At 42.0% G+C, this 23,330-nt stretch overlaps 2 protein-coding genes across 10 annotated transcripts in view; both read right to left on the bottom strand.

Annotated features, from left to right (window-relative positions):
* The window catches only part of LYPD6B (LY6/PLAUR domain containing 6B), a 63,776-nt gene extending 61,636 nt beyond the window's left edge, over positions 1-2,140 (bottom strand). For 4 of the 7 annotated variants that reach the window (XM_081168040.1, XM_081168041.1, XM_081168039.1 and 1 more), the window contains exon 1: positions 1,597-2,140. The gene's annotated coding sequence lies outside the window, so the exon portion shown is untranslated. The remainder of the gene's footprint in view (positions 1-1,596) is intronic. The other 3 variants (XM_081168035.1, XM_081168036.1, XM_081168034.1) reach the window with 1 other exon arrangement.
* Positions 2,141-4,032: 1,892 nt separating this feature from the next.
* KIF5C (kinesin family member 5C) overlaps positions 4,033-23,330 on the bottom strand; it is a 326,400-nt gene continuing 307,102 nt past the window's right edge. For 2 of the 3 annotated variants that reach the window (XM_081167631.1, XM_081167630.1), the window contains 9 exons: positions 21,685-21,761; positions 20,152-20,261; positions 17,355-17,456; positions 16,267-16,327; positions 14,528-14,599; positions 13,389-13,493; positions 12,264-12,480; positions 11,687-11,789; positions 4,033-8,417 (listed from right to left, as the gene is read on the bottom strand). In XM_081167631.1, coding sequence (XP_081023757.1) covers positions 11,695-11,789; positions 12,264-12,480; positions 13,389-13,493; positions 14,528-14,599; positions 16,267-16,327; positions 17,355-17,456; positions 20,152-20,261; positions 21,685-21,761 — 839 coding nt within the window. In that variant the 3' untranslated portion in view covers positions 4,033-8,417; positions 11,687-11,694. Of the gene's footprint in view, positions 8,418-11,675; positions 11,790-12,263; positions 12,481-13,388; positions 13,494-14,527; positions 14,600-16,266; positions 16,328-17,354; positions 17,457-20,151; positions 20,262-21,684; positions 21,762-23,330 lie in introns of all 3 variants that reach the window. The other variant, XM_081167632.1, reaches the window with a different exon arrangement.

The following is a 23,330-nucleotide window of genomic DNA, read 5'->3' as shown; positions in this document are numbered from 1 at the left end:
CATTATTTGTCTTTAAAAGCCCATAGGAAATATACTAGTGTGAATAAAACAAATAAAAGAAATTAGATTTTTTCCCTATAAAAAGAAGTTGTTGCAACCCAGCTGGAAAAAAAGTAATAGATGAGTTCTGAACTTGAACCCACCCTGTTCAAAGGGGACCCTTTGAACAAGGGTTGCCAGGTCCCCTCCTCCTTTTCTTCACAAGGTTCCTCTATTTCTAACACTTGCATGACGGGCATACTTCAACAGCTTAGCCTTTCAGCCCCAAGGAAGCCACAGTCATGGGAACCGTTCTCCCTAATGAATTCCTGCTCACTCTGCAAAGTGTTAAATGCACAAGCAAACCTTGCTCTGAATAGTCATAGTAAGGGCTATTTGCCATGAGCAAAAAACAGCACTCCTGTGGAACAAAGAGAGCAACCTTCCCCAACCCAGTGTCCTCAAGAGGTTGTCAGACTACATCATCCCTGACTGTGCTGGCTTGGGCTCATAGGAATTGTAATCCGCATTATCTGAGGTGGTCCCCAGGTTGTCAAACGGCCTTCCAAGTGTGTCCTATGCCATCATTGTATGATTCTTGGTGATTGGCTAAGACACACCTCTTTACCTGAGCCTTTGGTTGAATGGATGTCTTCCTGCCTCCTGTGTTGCTACACACTGTTGTTCTGCGCTGTGGTTTTGTTATTGGCCCTTCATTTTAAAGACCTGTATATTGCATTTCTTTGAACTGTGATGGTTTTGTAACGGCCCAGGACCATTTGGTGAGGAGATGACCTATAAACAAAACTAAAATTGGGGGGGGGGTTGCTTGTGAACTTCTGGAGGTGTCTGGCTGGCAGCACAATGCTGGACTAGGTGGACATCGATCAGAATCTCCACAGCAATACTTGCAGCCTTCTAGAGATGGACTTCACCTGTCTCTAGTGGCTGCAGGCTAGATCTAACCTAGCACAGAGCAGGAGTCAGAGAGACCAAGGGGTGAGGACACACAGGCTAGCAGAGTGCAACAGAAACTATTCTGACACATTCTTCAGCCTGAAAAAATACAAATGCCTCAGAATCCAAGGAGCCTGTGTTCAAAGCCACTTCCTTATTCCACACCTTAACACGTGTTCAGAAGCCACGCTTTGCGTGCAAAAGTTTCCATGTTTGATCTTTAGCACCTCCCTGCAAAGCCTCCTGTCTGAAACCCTGGAGTGCCATGGCCAGTCCCCAAAGACCCCAAAGCCAGGATTTATTGGGGGGGTAGTCCTTATGTGGTGATGGTGGGAACAACCAAATTATCTGTGATGCATTTGGTCAGTTCAATATATTTCTTTCCTTGCCTCCTCTGGGAGTTGTTGCCCATCATTTCTGGCTTCCTGCTTACACCCCACTGGCTTGCCCCTGCCCTCTAACCCGATCCCCTCTAGGTGGGGCTGAACACCCCCAAACACCCCCCAACTCCCACCAGGCCTAGCAGAGAGGGCGGGAGCTGGCAGGCCCAAACATCTGGAGGGCATCAGCTGGAGGCTAGGCTGGGGCAGACCATCCCGGATGGACCAATCGCTGCTTCGCCTAGAGCCCGCGCACCCGCTGCCACCCTGACTCACTCACCCCGCGCTCGAGTGGTCGTCTCTCTCTTCCTCCCCCGAAGAAGGTGCGCGGAGCCGAGGCGAGGCTTCGTTCAGGGCAGAGCGAGCGCCGGGAGCCCGAGGAAGAAGAAGAAGAGGAGCGCCGTCGCCACTTGCCTGCCGTCGCCTCACACACCCGAGGGGCGGGGCTTTACCTGCTGCCGGGGTGGGGCTGCCAGGTGGGCACCCGCCCGCTCGCCAGGGGGTCGGCTCGCGCCCCTCATGCTGAGAGGCGGGGGGAGAGAGGAGGAAAGCGCCGGCTGAGGCTTGGAAAAGGGCTGGAGGAGGCGCGCCAGAAGACACCTCACACTCACTCAATAATTCTCTCTCACACACACACACACACACACACCCGTCCTTCCCGCGCGACGGGCAAGAGCCACGCTTCGCGCTCCGGGACTCCCAGTTTGCTCAGGGAACGAGGAGCTCCTCGGAAAGTTGTTCCCTCGGCGCCACTCTCTCCCGCCGCCTCAAAGAAGTTGCTTTCGGGAGGCGGGACGTGGAGGATGCGGAGTTGTGCAACACCTGTAAGCTCGGCGGGGGCCGAGGGAAAGCGTAGGCGCACGACGGCCGGTAGGCGGCGCCGTGGAGACGCGCAGTTGGGATGAGCGAGAGCGCGAGCGAAGCGCCGGCGCGGATTGGGAAGCGGCTCTTCTTCCCCAGCAACTGCTGGGGTGCCTGGCAGGCTCCTCCTCCGTTTGGACCTGTTGCCTCTTGGGGAACGTCGGACTTCGCAGGAGAAGGGTTTGGGGGGCAACACGTCAGGGATTCTTTAGCGGCGCTCGCAGGGGGTTGGACTAGATGCCCCCTTGGGGGGTCCCTTCCAACCCTAGAAGTCCAGCGTTGGCAGCTCTCGCACGCCTCCCACTTGCGCGCGTGCGCACGGGGAGCAGCCGAGCGACTCGGTGACCCCAGTCATTAACCCTTTGTCACCCGAGGCAGCAATGAACTCGGGCACAGCCCCTGCTCCTTCAAACTGATTGTCGATTTGGGGGGGGGGACCCTTTGTATTTGTATAACCTACATCCTGCAATGTTACATATTTATATGCAATTGCATAAAAGGAAAATGAATGCAGGAAAGCAAGAAAAGATGGGCCAATTTCATTTTAGTTCCTATTTAAGATAGCTAGGAAGATGGTTGTATATACAAATGGAAACTGTATGTATGCATGTTGTAAAACGTTCTCGCATTTGCCTCTTTCCCCCCAGCCCACTCCCTCAAGCTCTTAACAATAATTTTCAGGTCATCACTGCAAATACCTCTTTAAAAATGACAGTGACAAGACACCAATTTATAATCAGCAACCTCATTAGAGCTACAGTGATTTATATTGACTCCTTTCTCCCACTCTCTTTTTACCCAAGTTGATCTTTTGCCTATCAGAAAAGTTACCGTAAATACAGTACTGTACAAGATTGTTTGCAAACACTGCCACCTACTGGAAGTTAAGTGGCCTTGCGTAAGTAGCGAAGCACTAGTAATAACAACTCATAAATCAATAGGAGGGCTCCTCTGCAAGGGAGAAGCACGGAAGTTTTCCAGAGGAAACATAGGCTATCTGAGTTTGTATAGAAAAGGCCTCCCTTCACCTGAAAGCTTGGAGGCTTGCTTCCAGTCATGGTAGAAAGAACTGGGCTGGATGGGCCAATGGGTGACTCCTTATAAAGGGGAAGGGGATTGTGGATGAGTCTGCAACTTGCCGAACACAGGTCTCCCTGTTTCTAACATCTTTATAAACCCCAACCCTTTGTGCAAACACAGTTTAGTACTCTGTTCTGATCAAAAGAGAAGGACTGGAAGGGAACTGTGTGTGCCTTGTTGACTGAGAAGTCATCATGCTATGAGCGACAACAAATAGTAATACTAAATACCAAACATATTTGCTGAAACCAAATGGGCTGCATTCAATTATCTCCTCTTGGGGAGACAGATCTCATCTGGTTTGTCCCCCCCCCCCCCGCAACACGAAGGGCTTTTGCTGAAAATAGGGGCTCTGTGCAGGGTCCAAACTCTCTCTCTCTCTCTCTCTCTCTCTCTCTCTCTCTCTCTCTCTCTCTCCAGCGGCCTGTCTTCAGAGTTGAAGTGTGGTTGGTCCTAACAGGCATGAACTCTGCAATGCACACCCAAAACCTTCAAGTTCCGTGCTGGGCTGGTCTTATCAGTCAGTAGGCTTGCAGCTTGGACTGGTGAACAGGTTTGCTCCCACAGCAAGCAACAAGAACCCTGCGTATGATATGTTTATTAATTTAATTATATTATAATATAATAAATATAATTATAATTATATAATTAATTAATATATATTTATTCATTAATGTAGTGAAAAGATCTGACCTCGGAAAAACCGTCTGTAAACACAGAACAAGGTGAAATCGCAACCACAGATAAATACAGGCCACAAATGCTACTTGCAAGATAAAGTTTACTTCGATTTTATTTCCACTTTTAAACAGTTTTTGGATGATACATCATGCAGTCTGCCAGTGTATCCATACATTTTAATAGATAGTATTTTTAGAACCAAGATCAAAAGACTTATCTATGGGAATGGTTGGGGAGATTCAGGTCTGCTGTTACAGAGCTTGAGTCATTACAGCGTATTTTATAATAGTGGCAATTCCCTCTCCCCCCCCCCCCGCCGGATTGTAATCAGAAAAGTATCCACATTTCACTTTTCCCCCCTAAAACAAGCTACTGTACATACATAGATCCCAGAGAATACACATCTGGAGTACACATTACACACTTTACAAACTAGACATGTATACTTCTACAGAATGCCTGGATCCCTATTGTTCTTTCACATCTTCCACTATTTAAAGTGTTTCAGAAATGAGAGAGACAGAAGTATTTAGGAGTAAGACGTGAACTTGGAAGCTGACAATCCTTTTGTATGGGTGTTTAAAACAGACATTTGTCCAATGTTTTTTGAACTTCATAAAGGCATTAAATAAAGCTCTAATTGCCAACACAACGGAGCAAATTAATCATCCTTGTAAGTGTTGTTGCACAATTCTGATGAGAATGGTTTACTGAATAAAAAAACATTTTTGTATTCAGCTTGCCTTCAAAGTGTACAATGACATAGTGTTCAATCCATCGGCAACAGATTGCACACAGTTGCTGTATAATCTCTTATTCAACATGGCTTGCATGGGCAACACACACAGATAGAACCTTCAGAAATGGGAACAGTCATGGGTGATACATTCCCAAGACCAAGGCTTGGGGAAACCCAGCCAAATGGCCAGGGTATAAATAATTTTTAGTACTACTACTACTACTAGTAGTAGTAGTATGGTCCATTTCATATGCAACATTCTATGGTTGAGCTTTCACGTGTGTGTTTCTTTTTTTTAAAAAAAGGAAGTGTTTCTAGAGATCAAGTTGTTGTTTTACATTTTAAAGTAGCTTTTTTCCGCTCACTGAGGTATGTATACAGAAATGTTTCCAAAAACTCAGCTGCATTTAAGATACTAGTATATCTTAAATGCTTCTGGTTTCTACTAGATTCAGAATAATCCATTCTCACCTTTGCTTGGCAAAATACGCACTTAGCAAATATCATCACAAGCTTTCTTATTTGTCTCAGCAAGGTTAAAAAGGTTAGGATTAAATAAAATACAAAGTGCATTTGAAAACAACTGCTTAGGATAATGAGAAATTTGGCAGTAGAAAAGGGTACAATTGAAATCAGTAACAAAGAAATTCCATATTGTATGGTTTATAACATGTCAAGTATTAGATGCAATACTTATTTAAATAAGCTGAAAGAAACGATTTTGAATCTGAAAACAAAAAAGCAAACACAAATGACCATCAGTGATGAAATGTCGATGTTGCTGCTAAAAAAATATGGTAAAAAATATTCTATATGACCTACTAATAGGTACCAAAACTAGATCTATTAACTCTTCAGCAAAAAAGTAACTCTAGCAGCAAAATAAAATTGCAGTGCCACAGAAACAAGATGAAAATTTGTGGACACTTTAAGAAGTCAACTCTAAGATGTGCCTTTTTAGCATTTCAGAGGATAATCTGCCGTCTCTGAATCAGAATGGAATAGTTAGTTCTGATGCCTCCATTAAGGGGTTTATGCTAGATGAACTGACTGGCTGATCAGCAACTAGCTGTTCCTAAAATATATTAGGAACACTGTCCTTACAAAGGCATCAAAAGTTACTTTTCCATGGTGCTCAAGATAGACACACACTTGTGCAGAACAGCTAAAGCCCTCTGTTATGAAAGTGCTTGGGAACACACTGCACACAATTCTCATTAATTCTAATGGTGATTGCACAGGTATAATGCTCAATGGATTACATTCATGATAAGCACGAACTTTTACTTATACAAAACTATATGTTAACAATCAAAGGGGGGGAACAGTTCAGCTACACATAAGCTACACATTAAAAAAAATACTTCATAAATGATGTACATGTAGAACTGATCTATATGATATGCTAAGCCCACACACTGCTTGAGAAAGTATCTGAATGGCAGATGCTACTCATGCTATTTTGAGCCAATTCCCATGTGGATCATTCCCACTGCATACAGCAGGGATGGGGACCCTATGGCTAGACTATCATCCAGAGGGCCACAAATAAAACCTGATTCACCAGGTAAAACCTTAGTAAATATTATCACCACCTTCTGGAGTAGTTGCCACTCAGAAACTGCTTCAAGCATCCTTGTTGGACTTATGGCATACGGACTGGCAGTTAAGTTTAAACAACAGAAATAGCAGTAGACTTCTTGGTACCTTTATTTGGAATACAGAGTTCAACTATATATAAACATCTTGGCCACATTACTCCCAGAAATAGGGTTCGGATATGGCAACTTGTACCTTTCAGTTTGTTGGCAGTGCTTAATACGTGTGTATTTGGAAACAAAAAGGGTTTTTTATATTTAGAAAAAATGTAACAAAATAAATTAAACAAATGTAAAAGATTCAATATTTCATTAAATATGTTACAAAATGTCTCTCCCACACAAATAGTGCAACCCTTAATAAATTAAGCAAAACCTGAATATCTTTGCTAAGTTTGAGAGCTTCTAAAGCAACATCAGGGCAAAACATCTTTCCAAAGGCTTTAGGGTTTTAATGAGTTAGCTTCTTAAAATATGTCTATAAGCCAAAAACATTCAGAAGCCCCCAAACTTACCCTTAATTAAAAAAATAAATAAATAATGCCACAGCAGCAGACAGGACTGAATGAATGTAAACTCCTAATTCAGTCATTTTGAAATAGTCTTTCAGGACAATACATTTTAATGTGCATGGTTGTAGATGTATTATTTTGTGTGTGTGTGTGTGTGTGTGTGTGTGTGTATACACACACACCTACTACATGAAAGAAACACAACAGACATATTAAGCTACAGATTGCCTATCTTGCCTATCTAACATTTCCTATGGCTATGTTTGATTTCCACTAGAAATAAAATCTGACACCCTACATATGTCATTAAGAAAGAAATGAAAAAAGAAGTCTATCTCACTAATGGTGAGTAAGCTACAAAACTATACTATCCCTAGGCAGACTTGCATATTGTTCATTTCCAGCATATACTGTTATCTTATTTCATCTTATTCCATTTTAAACAAAAAGGTCATCTTCCATCATTTTTCTTTTTTGTTGCACTGCACACTAAGCATGCAAACCTATTCTCCCTCAACACCCTGAAGAGAATCTTCCTTTCAGTACAGCAGATAATTTATCTCTTATTTCTGCCTTCTCAAAATCATGAAGAAATTGAGTTAGGAAGAGGATGGCAATGGTTTCAGCTGCTTTTGTAAATGCATCTTTCAATTTCATTATAACCAGAACCATGCTTTCACATGGCTGTTAGAAAACCTGATCTATGTGTTATTACAAGGCAGATCTAATGCGACATTTTGAGGGTATGATGTGCCCATGTGACCACTGAATTTCAAGAGATTCTAGAGCTACACTAACACATATCTCTACATCAGGCATAGGCAAACTCCGGCCCTCCAGATGTTTAGGACTACAATTCCTGTCATCCCTAGCTAACAGGACCAGTGGTCAGGGATGGTGGGAATTGTAGTCCCAAACATCTGGAGGGCTGGAGTTTGCCTATGCCTGCTCTACATCCTCAGAGTTTGATCTCTACCGAATAAGTGTACTAATGATTCTGTGTTCTCTCCCATTTTAAATACAAGTTTAAAGATTTCACCAGGATATTAAAAATGCTAAATTGCAGAGCTGTACTTTTTGAAAGCATGTTAGGTTAAAAAGAAAAAAAAACAAACTATATAACTGCACACTGTCATCTTCTAAAAATATAAAATAATATGCATATTTTACAGGAAATCAGAAAGATGGAGCACAATCACCTGCTTTTGATGGCACTTGGTTGTTGAATTGTTAATTCTTTTGATGCCAGGTACCAGCATTTTAGTGATGCACCAAAGTACTTGAAACAGAACAAAAAAAGCATCAGTGCCAGCATGAAAGCCCCGAAGTAACTGGCACAACAGGGTCAAAAATGCAGTCAGTCAGTGAAAGAGATTGAGCAGCAAACTCCTACCATTAGCTTAAGTGCGTGTGTTAGATACACTGTACATGATTTCAGAAGAAAAGCCAGGTTGGTCACACTTCTGTACACACGGAGATTCTACAAAGCAGAAAAATATTTGAAACCGGTGCACTGCAGAAGGCTATAGAATGCGTACAATGAACAGAAGTACAGATCCAGTCCAAAAGGGAAAGGAACTAGTGAACTGCTGATGATTTTTCACGTGCGAAGTGGAGCCTGCAATTTTATCTGCAAGAGAAACATGCCGACATTTGTTAGCCCTATATCCTAACAAAAGCAGCATCACATGATGAACTTTCAATAGGAACACTTAAAATAATATACAGGATACACATCTCAATGGTGCAATGCTGCATAACTTAAACAGTGCTTAGGTTAATCTGAAATCAAAAGCATCAGACAGAGTCAAAAGTGAGGTAGTGAATGAATTGCCTTTTCATAGTTCTCTATTATTCTTTTTTATTAAGAAATCCCCAAAACCTCCTCTTCTTCCATACACTATTCCATAGGTTCTCCTAATCCTCTTCTGTCAATTTCAGAGTTGTTGAGGGGCATGCAAGGGGAGGAGAATGGGGAAAACTTGTTTGCACAGGATTCCACTGATGGGACTCCTTAGCTGAACCCTGTTCTATGGATAGAACCCAATTGGTTCCTTTGTAATCACAGAAGGGCTTTTGCTCCAATGGACACTTCCACTAATGGAAGAGAGGGAAATCAGCAAAAATCATATATCCAGTTCTGCTGTTTGCAGAGACATCACCCTTCCATGAACATCAAATGCACGCCTCATCATCATCATCATCATCATCTTATACCCCACCCATCTGAGTGGGTTGCCCCAGCCACTCTGGGTGGCTTCCAACATAACAAAAACACAGCAAAACACCACACCCACACCTACACACACACACAACTTCCTGATACAAGACTGCCTTCAGATGCCTTCGGAAAGTTATGTAGTTGTCTATCTGTTTTGACATCTGATGAGAGGGCGTTCCACAGGGCAGGCGCCACACTATCAGACAATCTAATATTTCAATAAAAGTTCAGCCACAAGCTAGGCAACTGGAAAAGAATGAAACAAAAGACCGCAGCAACAGCGGAAGTCCACCATGAAGTGCTGAGTTTGGGCAAAGGCTGGGCAGAGCAAGTGCCCTTTTATTACTTCTAGGAGAAATTCCATAGACTACAACTGGCTGAACTTTTTGCAGAGAGGATTTCACAAAAGTTATGGCACCATGGAGAAGACAACGCGTGGAGCAAGATTTACTTAAGGCTTTATGGGAGAAAGCAACAGCTTAAACATCTACTGGGTCCTAAACTATTTCACACTGTGAAGGTATTTTGGATTGTGCTCAGAAACCGACAAGCACACTAATGTGGCGAAGAGTATATTAGATTCTTGGAACTGGTACAAGTTTAGGTGCAAATCCACCACTCAGTAATGATGCTCATTGGTAGCCTTGGAAAAATAATTGTGTCTCTGCCTTGCTACCTGGCAGGTGAGAATGTAAAAGATCACCTCCAGTCCCTCCTCCTTCCAGTGCTATTTGAACAAGGCTCTTTCGTGGCACTTTGGGTGTTCCAAGAAGCAGAGCACCAATTGTTAACATCAGCTTGTTTGTTTGGATCATCTTTCTCTTCCATATTATGGAATCTCCTTCAGCATGCATACTTCATGTGCACTGATTTCAAAGAGGATTTAGAAGAAAGCCATTATTATTATTATTATTATTATTATTATTATTATTATTCAAAGAGTGCTAAAGGCTACTGTCCAAGTACCTTTGTAGCTTGTCACATGTAAAACATCTGCATTTGTTTTGTGTCTTTTACTACTATTGTTGGCTACTATGTGGTTTTCTTCTATGTCTTTCAGCTTTAATTCAATACAGTCAGGACTATCATCATTATTTTTTGCTTTGAGGTTTCTGTTCTTGCTCTGAAGATATGCCTTTGAGTTCTTACTTCCAAACACAATGTCTCTTTAAAGGTATACAAAACACACATACGTTCATTTTCTTCCACCTTGAAAGGCTCTTGCAGTGATTCTTCTTGGACTGCTTGCAAAGCTTTTATTGCAGATTCTATTGTATATGCTTCTTTTTGTTTCTCAGGGTGCAGAACAAGTTCAGGTTAAATTATTGGTGAGGCAAAAAAACAACCCCACAGTCCTATCCTTAGACCACATGAAAAACCGCTGCATTATTTGTCCATGGAAGGGAAAAGAGCTCCACTTCTATCAAAGGAAACACCAGCAGCAAAAGAAAAAGGCCGTGGGGAATAAAGCCAAAATTTGATATAGCAGATGGTTTGCAAACAGGTATGACATGCAATGTGCTCAACAAAAGTGGCACTTTATCCATGAATACTTGATGCCTAAAGAAACAAAGCCATTAAAAATACCCACATATAGTTGGTCTTCAGCCAGAGTCCCTTTCAGACTATGGGATAGAACCATGCAGCTCTTCACGAGGAAGCTTCAGAAAATAAACACATGGGGGGAAATGGTTGGAAAAAGCTGGCAAGTTGCCATTAATTTTCCAGAATCCTTTTATATTTAGCTGCTTACCTAAGGAAATGTTAAAAACATCGAGGAATGAAATATGATAAAACTGATATTTAGGAACTTCATTCTGTGGTTTTTTTTAAAAAAAAATCATACCATGCAGGGAGAGGGGTTAAACTGTTTAGAAAAAAGATGACCATGCTATCAAGGAGAATATATAGATTTTAGAAGGAAAATCCTGTTGCTTCAAGTATGTTTACTTGAATAAATAAATTAATAACAACAACAACAACATTTATTTATACCCCGTCCATCTGGCTGGGTTTCCCCAGCCACTCTGGGTGGCTTCCAACTGAATATTAAAATACAATAATCTATTAAATATTAAAAGCTTCCCTAAACTTGAATTGCTAGATTCCTGATACTGCGGGTAGGCGGCTGAATCTAATAGTAAAATTATTAGAGAACAGCAGCCAAAAAGAAAAATGGTCAGGCATGATGCACTACATCCATTATCAGTTATAATACCAGCTAGCATGAAACAGCACCCATATATGTTTTCCTATAGGCATTATCACAGAAACACTACATGTAAATTAAACCAAAGGAAAGCTTCTGAGCCAGGAGAAAAATCAGCCCTGACCATTGATCATCATCGTCATCATTATTACTATTATTTATTATTAGAGATATATTGTCCATCATAAGATCTCAGGGCAGTCCACAAATCATGAGATTTGTAGTGCAATATCTGGAAGGTTAAAGGTTCCCCCTTCCTGCATCTCAGGACTTACACATACAACAGAAACCACCATGCTTTTAAAATCCAAGCATTTTCAATATGGTGACATCAGCTACCAACCTACACAAAAGACCCAACTTGGCTCACCTCAATTTTTCTGCAGGTGAGAATTTGGAAACTGGCAGAGTGAGCACCTCACAAATAATCACATGCTGAAAACTTACAAGCCAATCACCATGAGCTCACCTGGTGTTTTATTTCATGTTCTGGTAATACCCTCCTCCTCCTCGAATGGCATGGATGGCTGTTGGAGAAGATGCTGGATAATGACCAGGGCGTATAGGCTTGGCTGCAAAGAGGCAAATCAAAGCCAGTGTGTGTGTGAAAAACAGGCTTTATACGAGCTTCATATATTTTTGTATTCTGTGGAAAACCCAAATGGCTAACACAGAGAGAGCAATATCTAATACAGTGGTACCTGGGGTTAAGAACAGCCCTGTTTACGAAAAATTCGGTTTACGAACTCCGCAAAACCAGAAGTAGTGTCCCGGTTTGCGAACTTTACCTCGGTCTAAGAACGGAATCCGAACGGTGGAAGGGCACTGGCGGTGGGAGGCCTCATCAGGAAAAGCGCGCCTCGGTTTAAGAACGGTTTTGGTTTAAGAACGGACTTCTGGAACGGATTAAGTTTGTAAACCGAGGTACCACTGTACACACGGTTCTAAAAATGGGGGATAAGACAAGAAATCCACAACCTCCACTAGAGGCACTGCAATATTCAAATAACCCTTTATCTCTAATCATCTTGAGCCAGAATACATACCAATCTGAGCAGAGTGTGCTCTCCTCGCCATGTTCTTGGCTCTTACAGCCTCTTTAATGCGGTCTACTTCCTGCTGGTATCGTTTCCGGTCTCGCATGGCATTCTCCTTGGCTTCCTTCAGAGCACTCTCCAAGGCCTTAACTCTCTCTGCCGTAGCTCGGAGTCGTTTTTCCAGCTTAGGAAGCTCACAACGAAGATCTGCATTATCCCGTACCAGCTGTGAAAGATTAACACAGAGATCTGATTATGGATAGTATGCAGTACAAAATAGTCACTGATATTTTTAAATTAAAAGATATAGAGAAAGTCACAGAGCCTGTACAGATGGTACTTTCTGGGGAGAAATCTTTGCCATGTACCACCTTCTGCCACAGCTTCTCATCCACATGAGAAAGGTAAGGGTGTGAACTGCTGCGTTCTATGTTTAACTACAGGCAAAATCTTCCTGCCCCCCACCCCCATTAAAGCCCTTTTTGAACTGAGATATTGGGGGTTAGGAAGATCCCACATTCAAGTAAACTCAGTGCAGCACAGTTTAGTGGTTATTTTTTCCATGTGAAAGAGTGCAATAGTCCAATCCCCATGCTTATTTACACGATAGCAAGTCCTTGTGCATCCAGTAGGGCTTACTCCTAGTAAGTGTACGTGGTTCTGCAAAAGCCAAGGTCTCTTACCAAGTTGGGATTTTTTCCAGGGAAAAAATTCTGAATTGGAGATCATGGCTCCAAACAAACCATGACCTGCAGCTAAGGTCTATTCTTGGCTTACTGATAACAATTTGGAGTTTGGATATAACACTAAGCCATGGGTTGTGGTTTCTCCCCACCACTACCATGCTAGCAGGGAGGGAGGAAGTGGGAACAGCTGGTGCATTTTCAGTAAACGATTAACTGTGGTTTACCATGATACATGGATATTGTCAGTCACTATGTGATCTTTCATAAATTAAGTTCACTTTTTAATACATAATCATCATATGGTTTTTTGTTTTATCAGTCAGAGGAGCTGTATTCTGTGGTCAAACAAGCCCACAGGAAGCCCACAAAGTTGACTGGGTAATGTTTTCCTTTCCAGGCTTGGAGGTTGGGGTAAGAATGGTAATGAACAACACCACAATTATCTCACCTGCTTGTGAACTTTTGTAAGTTGTTCCAGGTTGTTTTCCAGAAAGGAGATTTTCTGCTTCTGAGCAGCACTTCCACCTCCATCAACACTGTCTAGTTCAACACTCTGTGAAGACAAAAAGCCAAATTAGAACCAAGCCTCTGAATAAAATGAATAAATAGTGACTGAAAAACTGGAACTGTGCACAAGTCCTTCCGAGAAAGCATTAGAAACCAATATGAACTTCAACAGTGTGCCTGGTATTGAAGCTAAAGCTGAAACAATGCATTTCAGTTGACTGACTTATTAACAGATTTCAAAACAAAAAAACTAAACATTGTTAAGTTTAAACAACCACGGTTTAAGGTGACACAGCAACAAACCACAGTCCCCAAATATTAAAATGAAAGTGACAAGATAATTGTGCTTGGGTCATGCCTCTGTGAGCCCTTGCAGGAGGCACCCCCCCTTTATGTGACAACCCTTCGCCTTTACCCCTCAAAAGGAGAGAAACTTCAATGTTCATCACAGTTTACCCTAGAAATGCATTTTCTTATTTTCTTATTTTCATCATAACATCAAAAATTACTCAAAAGCATGATATGGGCCTCTGATAAGTCTTTGGAAGGCAGATTAGGCATAACAGATTTATATCATCATAACAGGCTGTAACGCTGCTATGAATATCATGGTTTCTACTGCTGATCTTCCCAGTGAGGCTTCCCGGTGCAGCCTTTGGAATGGATTGTTAATGGCAATATCCAATAGTTCCCTAACTCCACACCCCACCCCACCCCCAAGAAAATTGCCGAGGGTCTTGACAGACCACTTCTGCTTGTTGTGGCAAATGTAATGCACACATATATAGATGCTATATGATTTGTAATTGTATGATTACACATATGCCATGGACCCCTTAAATGAAGGCCACTGGTGGTCATTAGAACTGTAGTTTGGGAACCCCTGGCATAGCGCATTAATATAGCTGCATGTGTGTTTGCAAGTATTTAAACACAGCCAAGGTACACAGGCACTGCACTGCAAGGTGCATATATTACTGCTAGAGTGCTAAGTGTGTACATACATATGTACATACATATGTAGGCCTAAGAAAAGAAGATTTTTGCACAATTATTCTCTCCCACAATATCTCAACTTACTTTTTTCACTCTGGTAGTGAGGTCTTGAACAAAGAGTCTGCGCAAGTTATGGAGGGTCTGAAGCTCTCTAGCCTGTAAACAAGTTTAAGAAAGCGTTAGCTTGACAATGACCTATTTGAAAAAAGAAACACAAGGCAAACATTTATGCCAGGTCTTACAGATGGGAATATTTCAAATAAATGATTGGGGCACTATGGTGGCCAGGAAGAAGAAAAAAGAAATTGACGTTAATGCTCCATTTAGTAGTTGGTATTCCTGAGCATGTGCTAAATTAAATCTCTTAGTTCCTTATACATTAATTGTATGTTAATGCAGGCTATATGTAATAATAAATAAGCACAATAAAAACCAGGGCTGTCATGTGTTTTTGCTTCAGAACTGCATTTTTTTTTCTTTTTGTGAACATATGCAAATTTAATTGTGAATGAATTTATATGGCGAATTATGATTTCTTTAATCAGTTAAATCTGCATATGTTCACAAAAGAAAAAAACACAGTTCTGAAGCAAAAACGCACACGCTTTTTAAGATGATGTGCAGAGACCTTAAATCAGGCATCATGTTAGATGAGATATCCCTCTTCCTCACATGAGGTTTAGTTGGGTTTGTGTGCAAGTCTCTATGGACCAGGGCCAGAACCTTCAAAAAATGCACACCATCTTAAATGCATAACTCACAACCATAAATGTACATCCGTTTGATGTTTTAGTCAAATTATAGTTTTGTTTAAAGCGGGCAGAATTTGAAAATTTCACACATTTCACTCACTTCAGGGAGAATACAACCAAGAAAATAATATATAACCTATTTGTGACTAACCTCTAACTTCACTTATATCTCTACAAACCATATGCCACAAATCAATAATCTGGTGGAAGATGACTAAAACAGGGATTTGATTAGGTGCCATTGCTGTACAGAACGGAGTTACCCTTGTAAATATTAAGTTATTTTATTCATTTATAGACTGCCCTGCATACAATTATGATGCAGTAATACTAAAAACGTTAATATGAAATCATTAGTCATGAAATATTAGATTAACATTAGTGGTTTGTAGCTACTTGTGTCAATACAGCAGATGACAGGAGCAACACAGATCATCCAACCAAAACATCAGACGTGTGTCTTGAGTGAAGAAAGCTCAATGATGGGACTGCTTGATAAACCTCCAAAGGAAGGCAGTTTCACAAGCAGGATGTTACCAGTGAGAAGGTCCTAGCCTGAGTCACCACATGACACACCATATCCCCTAATGGGACCATGAGAAGGGCCTCCTCAGCTGATCACAAGGTCCAGGCTGGCAGATATAGAGGCAGGCAGTCTTTCAAGTATTTCGGCCCCGAGTTATTCAGGGCTTTACAAATTCAGCATCTAGACCTTGAATTGAGCCCAGCAACATACAGGCAGCCAGTACAGAGCTGGGAGAATGGGTGTTATATGACTCTGGTTTGATGCACTAGCCAAGTGAGTCCCTTGCTTTCTTCCTCCATGATACGCAAAACAGGAGGGAAGTTCACCATTATGACACATGACCCACATGAACAGGCCATCTATATGAGCCCCTGTTTTTTATTTTAAGAAACCAAGGTATGCAGACTGAACCACATGTTTTCAAAAGACACAAAACATACTAAAGGGAGCATACAAAATTCAAGTGTGAACTAAGTAGCGTCATCTCTAGTGACCTCTTTTTTCTTTCTTTTTTTAAAGAGAGACACTGTAGATTTAGTACATACCACAGTTTCTTCCAGTCCCTTAAGATCTTCTCTTGCTTGTTCCCTTTTATCGTTAAGCAGTCTAGGCAGAGAAAAGACACTGCTCAACTCAAAAAATTAATTGGAATAATGTAAAGTTTCCAAGCGAACGAAACAAACATGCACACCTCAGCCTACTTATGCTTTCCTCAACCTAGAAACCAACACCTGTGCCCATCTCCTACCAAGCACTCCAGATCTCCTGCATTTTAAAAAGCTGCATCACAGAAGGAACTCGAAAAGATGCTGCTCCCCTATATGTTGCTGTGTATGCAAGGTGGGCAAACAAAGAACTGGAAGCAGCAAGGACAAACAGCAGCACTCCTCCATCTGGAGTACCAAGGGAGCGCAGTGTCTTTCCTGCCCAGAGGGAGGCAGGGCAGGCAGTTGTGGATACTGCAACAAAAACGGTCCTTGGTGGCACTGTAGCCACAGCAGCTACTGAAGCATAACCATCTGTGATGGCAGCCATATGTTATATGCAGCCCCAGGATTCAGTCCGTTTCAAGAATAAATAGAGAAGCATTTCCCATGCATTTTTACATGGGGTGGTGGTGGGAGGTCTGGCGCAAACAGAACACCCAGCAGAATTAGCCCTGTTGCAGGTGCTGGATAATACTCATTCTGCACTTGTTAGAAATCTCTCTTTTAGTTTAGCAGCACCTATGTACACTTTGGAACGCCCTGCCTGTTGACATCTGGCTGCAATCTTTTCACAGCAGGCTTAAAACATTTTTGTTTAGTCAAGACTATCAGACATGTAGAAGTAGATATGTGTTTTTTTAGCTTACTGTTGGTTTCAATCAAGTTATGAATGTTTTAAGTACTTGTATGTGTGTTTAACTGCTCTTTATTGGTAATTTTAATGTTTTGTTTTTGTAAAACTGATCGGCGGTTCTATTACCATCAAGCAGTACATAAATTTTGTTACGTAAAATAAAGATCAATTTTCCTTATGTTTCTGTCCTGGAGTAGTGTGTTATCATAGGGAGCCAGGATTGGTTGGATGAAACATTACTGGAATGCAAGATATTAAAGAATAATAAGAATAGATTGCCATGCAAACTTACATTAGCTTCTCCAGCTTCTTTTCCCGTTGTTGATCTTCTGCTTTCAATCTTTCATAGTCCAAACTCAGTTTTTCTTGTTCCAGCTGCAGCTTCTGATTCATACTGAGACAAAAGAAAAGGAAAAAGGAATGAAAAGAAACCTTCCGTTCAAGAAGCCTTAAAGTTAGTCAACGCTTATACATTTACTCATCACAGAAAGACTCTACACAATAACTCTCTGGGAAATTTTATTGATAAGACATCTTGCCTCTTTAGAAAATTTCCCTTTATACACATCAGACAACACAACACAATACTTACCTTGTTACTGCTTCTCTCTCGGATTATTCACATGCATCCAAAACATAAAATGGCAATTCCTCTCTACAAGTGTGGACTTAATGCTAACTATTTCAAAAGTCAAAAAGCCTAGATCGGGGATGAAAAGCCTGCAGCCCTCCAAATATTGTTGGACTCCCAACTTTTGTCATCCGCAACTAGTACGGCTAGAGGTCAGGGATGCTGGGAGGTGCTGTGAAGAGACCCTTGCGGCTGGTTTTGAAATTGCAGCTAGTACAGAATCCTGCAGCCCAGCTTTAAGCTGGAGCCACTCCATGTCAACATATTATGCTGAAGCTGAAAAGCTCTGCACTAGCAGCCAATACACTGCTAAGCTAAATTCAAGATATTGTTGTTATAAAGTCCTAAGCTGCCTAAGACTTAGGTTACCTGAAAGACCGCTTTATACATCTGCCAGATCACTGGGATCACCTGGAGAATTCCTTCTGGCCGTCTCATATTTGTTTGTGAACTAAGGCTTCTAGCATAGTGGCACTAGTAATTTGGAATGCTGCTCCTATTGAAATCAGGCAAGCACCTACAAACTTGGTGCTTCACCACCTGCCAAAAACATTTGTTTCACCAAGCTTTGCAGAATTAATTTGATTCCGTCTTGGCCATTGTGATTCAGTCTTGGTATTCCATCATTTCATGATGTTAAGGTAAAGGTAAAGGGACCCCTGACCATTAGGGCCAGTCGTGACCGACTCTGGGGTTGCGGTGCTCATCTCGCTTTATTGGCCGAGGGAGCCGGCGTACAGCTTCCGCGGAGGTCATGTGGCCAGCATGACAAGCCGCTTCTGGCGAACCAGAGCAGCACACGGAAACACCGTTTACCTTCCCGCCAGAGTGGTACCTATTTATCTACTTGCACTTTGACATGCTTTCGAACTGCTAGGTTGGCAGGAGCAGGGACCGAGCAACGGGAGCTCACCCCGTCACGGGGATTCGAACCACTGACCTTCTGATCAGCAAGTCCTAGGCTCTGTGGTTTAACCCACAGCGCCACCCGCATCCCTTCATGATGTCAGAATGCTTTTATTTCAAACCACCATGACTTCTATTATTTTTGTTACTTACTAATCGCCTTCCACATGTATTTCTCAAGGTGATGTACACAATATAAGAAAAAAACAGCTAAGATGAAGTTTAAAAGAACACAGAAAATGTAAGCAAATGAACTGGAAAATGATCAAAGGAGGCGCCCACGGCAAAGTCTTGTTCATCCAGCCGGGAAAGCATCTTGTGACAAAAATGTCTCCAGTTTGTTTCTGGAAAGCAGATATAGTGGGCACCTGTTGCATTTTAACAGGAAAGCTGTTCCACAGAACGTGGACAACCACACTAAAAGCCCTTCGCCAAGTTACTCTGGAGAGGGCTTCTGATTGCCTTGGAATCTTCAGGAGAAAATCTTCCATAGACCCCAGTGACCTACTTGGCATTTAAGGGATAAGGCAGGTAAGTTGGTCCTGTGATGTATAGGGCCTTATAGGCTAGTACCAACACCTTGGCCCAGTGCAGATTGGCAGCCAGTAAGGTGATATATACTGGCACTAGTTTGCCTCCATAAGAAACCTAGCTGCTGAATTCTGCCCTAGCTACAGCTTCCAGACCAACCTCAAGGGCAGCACATAGAGGCAGGAAGTGCACTTAGCTTGAAAATGTTCCTTTCCCATTCATTGTTTTACACATTCTTCTTGCTAAAAAATTGTAATGGGGTGGGGAGCAAACCTATGACTGGATGCTGGTTTTAGTAATATTGTATTTGTTTTTCTATTTAACATGGCTTGCATGTAAATAGCTGATTGGTCATGATCAGATATTCATCATCCTCTCCTCCAAATTTACCACTGCTTTTTTCCCTGCATCACTGAATTCAGTAAGGGTTTCTTCCACATTTTCACTTCCTAGTTATAAGCCTTGTGTCTTTCTTGGTCTCTGCTTCCCTACAGAGTTGTATAGAACAGCCTGGTCCCTTTCCTATTAAGCATCCACCGCCTATATCCATTTCAAGCTTTTCCTCCCACTCTTCTTCATTTCCATCATCTAGCTTTGCCAAAGTCAAAGCTGTATCATCCCCAATCATTTTGATATAGTTTCTCAGTAGCAGCTTCTGAAGCAGTCTTAAGTCTGCTCAAACATTTATTACACCATGTGATTTATAAAGCAAAATAACTGAAAATATTTCTAGCTTTCAAGTCTTTGAAATTCATTAAATGCAATTTTCTGCACTTTCTTTACTCGATATCATTAGCAGGAGGAGGAGGAGAAGAAAACCCTGAACAAATACATCCACAGAAATAGGCCTCTGGGGTCCTAATGAGATGTTTGCCAATAAAACTAGATAAGAATAAATCATCAGCAGTTTGCAGTTGTGTGTGCACAGAAAGAAAGAGAGAGAGAGAGAGAGAGAGAGAGAGAGAGAGAGAGAGAGAGAGATGGAAAGGAAAGCCAACAGGAAAGGAAAGCATGATCTTACTCTCTGATCTCGTCAATGGTTTTCTGCTTCTCCTCAATCTCATCTCGCAGCCTGGACAGCTGCTTCTGGTGAGCTTCCCTGTGACTCTCCATCTGTTGCTCTAGTGTCTTCTGCTCATAAAAGAGAGAGGTGAATAAAATTACACAACTTTGCCTTTTTGACCGTGGTTTTGTCCAGTATTTCTGAAGTAGCTCAGAACTGCATATATTCCCATGGATTCCTCTTTGCTTTTTTAAAAGCAGCTGTGAATAATAACTTGCTTGATACAAATTGATTCTGCCTTCTTTAGTAAAAACTCCCACATGCATACACTGCCAGCTATAGCTGGCATGTATTTGTACCAACCATGGTCACACCTATGGATCAAAACTCCACTTAGAATACACAGGGGTGCAACTAATTCCAGCACTAATGCTGTACCAACATGTTGTCCTTTGTGTTTGCCTGGGTGGCCAATCTGTTGCCCTCCATTTGTTGTTGGACTCCAACTCCCATCAGCTCCAGACAGCATGACCAAAAGTGAAGGATGATTTGAGTTGTAGTCCAGCAACTTCTAGAGAACAATCTGTTTCCCACCCCTTAGCCCTTAAGGTAAATAGATGAGCTGTTTGCTTAAACCAGCACTGGGCATTAACAGTAGTGTACACATGAAGTGCCAGGGAATACAATAGTTTATAGAAGCATGCTGTAAAAAGGATAATTAGCAACTTAAGTCAGGGATAGCTAACCTGTGGCCCTACAGATGTTGTTGGAATCTATCAGCCCTGTCAGCATAGTTAGGGCCAACAGGAACTCTAATTGATCATCACCTGGAAGGACCACAGGTTCCCCATCCCTGACTTAAGGCCTGGGTTATAGCGCAATGAATGTTCAGCTACTATAATTTGTTGGATGGGATCCATATGCTTTTCATTTCTTTACAGGGGTATCGCACAATTCAAATACTCAAGCTGCATGTTACAAATATAATGAGCACTTATTGGACAGTTCCTGTGACTTCACAGCTCTACAAGTCCCATTCCACCCAACCCCTACATACAAAAATGCAATATAGTTTGGTTTTTTAAGTTGTTGTTGGCTGTGCTCCATCAGCATCAAACAACTCACTCAGCTTCTTCGCTACCATTTCAAGAGCATCAATGGGATTTAAACGCACACACATTTGCTTGCTGGTTGTATGCTCCCCTGTTAGCAATGTCTGGACAACATCTAGTAGATAAGGTAAACCTCAGCATACCTACCCCCTGCACTCTTATGCAGCAAACCTATCCTTCCTTTTAATTATGTGAGCATGGAATAATCTGCAACTGGTAAGGTTAGTACAAATAACTACCAAGAATATAATACAATGGTTTAAAAAAATACACATTTGGTAGGGAAGCTCTTCCAAACAGAACAGATTTCTTAATGCACACGTGTACCTTTGACATGTTGTTCAAAAGTACAAAGCAGCATTACAAGTGCACCTTGTCATGACTTTGAGAAGTATTATTGGTGAGAAACTGATCTCACAATTGTATTGTACAATGTTACCTTCATTTCCTCTGCATCCTGCAGCAAGGTTAAATGCTCCTTCTCTTTATCTTTGAAACTGACTTCATGCATTTTTTCTGTTAAAACAAAAATTAAAGCTGAGCAACTCCTGTTTGATTTTATGCGGTTTAAACAAGATAGCATTCATGGCCCTAAACAATCTACCTCTTCAAGCAGAAGACACCACTTCACATACTTCTATCTGCTGGCATTTGGACTTGTTTACAATGGCAACAAAACCTAAGGGAATCCATTTCCCGCATTAACAGCTGCTTCATTGGAACAAGCTACATTTAGCCTATGATTTCCAAGAGGTGCTTTTGGGGTGGGGGGAATGGGCACCATACCCAGTCTACTAAAATAGCATATTGTATGTGCTAAGACCTTTTTCTTTTTTTCTTTTTCTTTTTTGCTACAGCCTGCTCATCCCAGTCACTGCTAATTCAGAGCATAGCAGTCCTTCCTTAGGGCCAATTTCCAAGACTAATTCAGAATGCCAGGAACACTATTTAGTTGCAGATCCATGGAGATTTCAGCACATGAATGCAAATCAGCACTGGAGGATAGGATATAAATCAGGGGTGGGAAGCCTGTGACTTTCCAGATGTTGCTGGCCTACAACTTCCATCACCCCTGAGCATTGGCCATGCTTGGGGGGGGGCTGATTGAGGTTCAAGTCTATAACAATATATGGAGAGCCACGGGTTCCACACTCCTGATATAAATCTTAGAAGTCTACTCAGCCTCTGGCAGCCCCACAAAGCTGCCAGGAGAAGGTTGAGTTTTTAATCACACTGCACTGCACGAACCACACAAGATTCTCACATGTTGAATCAGATGATAAAGGATGCTTATGCAGCACATTTATTGTGCACTGGGGGGGGGGAATGAGATCAAATAAGACATTGCAAATGAAGAAGAAGAAGAAGAAGAGTTTGGATTTGATATCCCGCTTTATTGAAGGAGTCTCAAAGCAGCTAAAAATCTCCTTTCCCTTCCTCCCCCACAACAAACACTCTGTGAGGTGAGTGGGGCTGAGAGACTTCAGAGAAGTGTGACTAGCCCAAGGTGACCCAGCAGCTGCATTTGGAGGAGCAGAGACACGAACACGGTTCACCAGATTACGAGTCCACCGCTCTTAACCACTACACCACACTGGCTCCGAAGAAGCATTGCTCCACCCAGATCAGACATGTCATTAGCCTTAACCAGTCTGAAATGCTATTTGAGTCCTCAGCAATGAGGAGGGTGGTTGTCCTTATTCCTGCCCAAAACATGATAATAGAGGCTCTTCCCATCCGAGTCACGATAGATATCTTTATTCAGGAAAGTTAACTGTACAGGCTCTGAAGCAGGCGCAGTGTAGGACTCAAGAGTTCAGGAGCTAGGCAGGAAGTTCAGGAATAGATGGAAGCAACAGAGATGTCTCCACATCACTCCAGCCAGGCTTTTAAAGATGAGGCATGGTGATCTTACGCATGAGACCCTCTTGCCTCACAGATGTGTCTACTTCATAGGGGCACATCCCATCTGGACGGGTGAATCTATTCCCATCTATGGAGGCAATGCCTGGTCCTCAGAGGCGATGCCGCATCTCGCCTTCTGACTCCTTTGTTCATCTCCCTCTTAGCCATCCTCAGCAGCCG

This window comes from Podarcis bocagei (assembly GCF_964188305.1).
Source record: "Podarcis bocagei genome assembly, chromosome: 1".
Classification (NCBI taxonomy): Eukaryota; Metazoa; Chordata; class Lepidosauria; order Squamata; family Lacertidae; genus Podarcis; species Podarcis bocagei.
The sequence above is the reverse complement of the archived record's forward strand: the minus strand, read 5'-3'. Positions and strand labels throughout refer to the sequence as shown.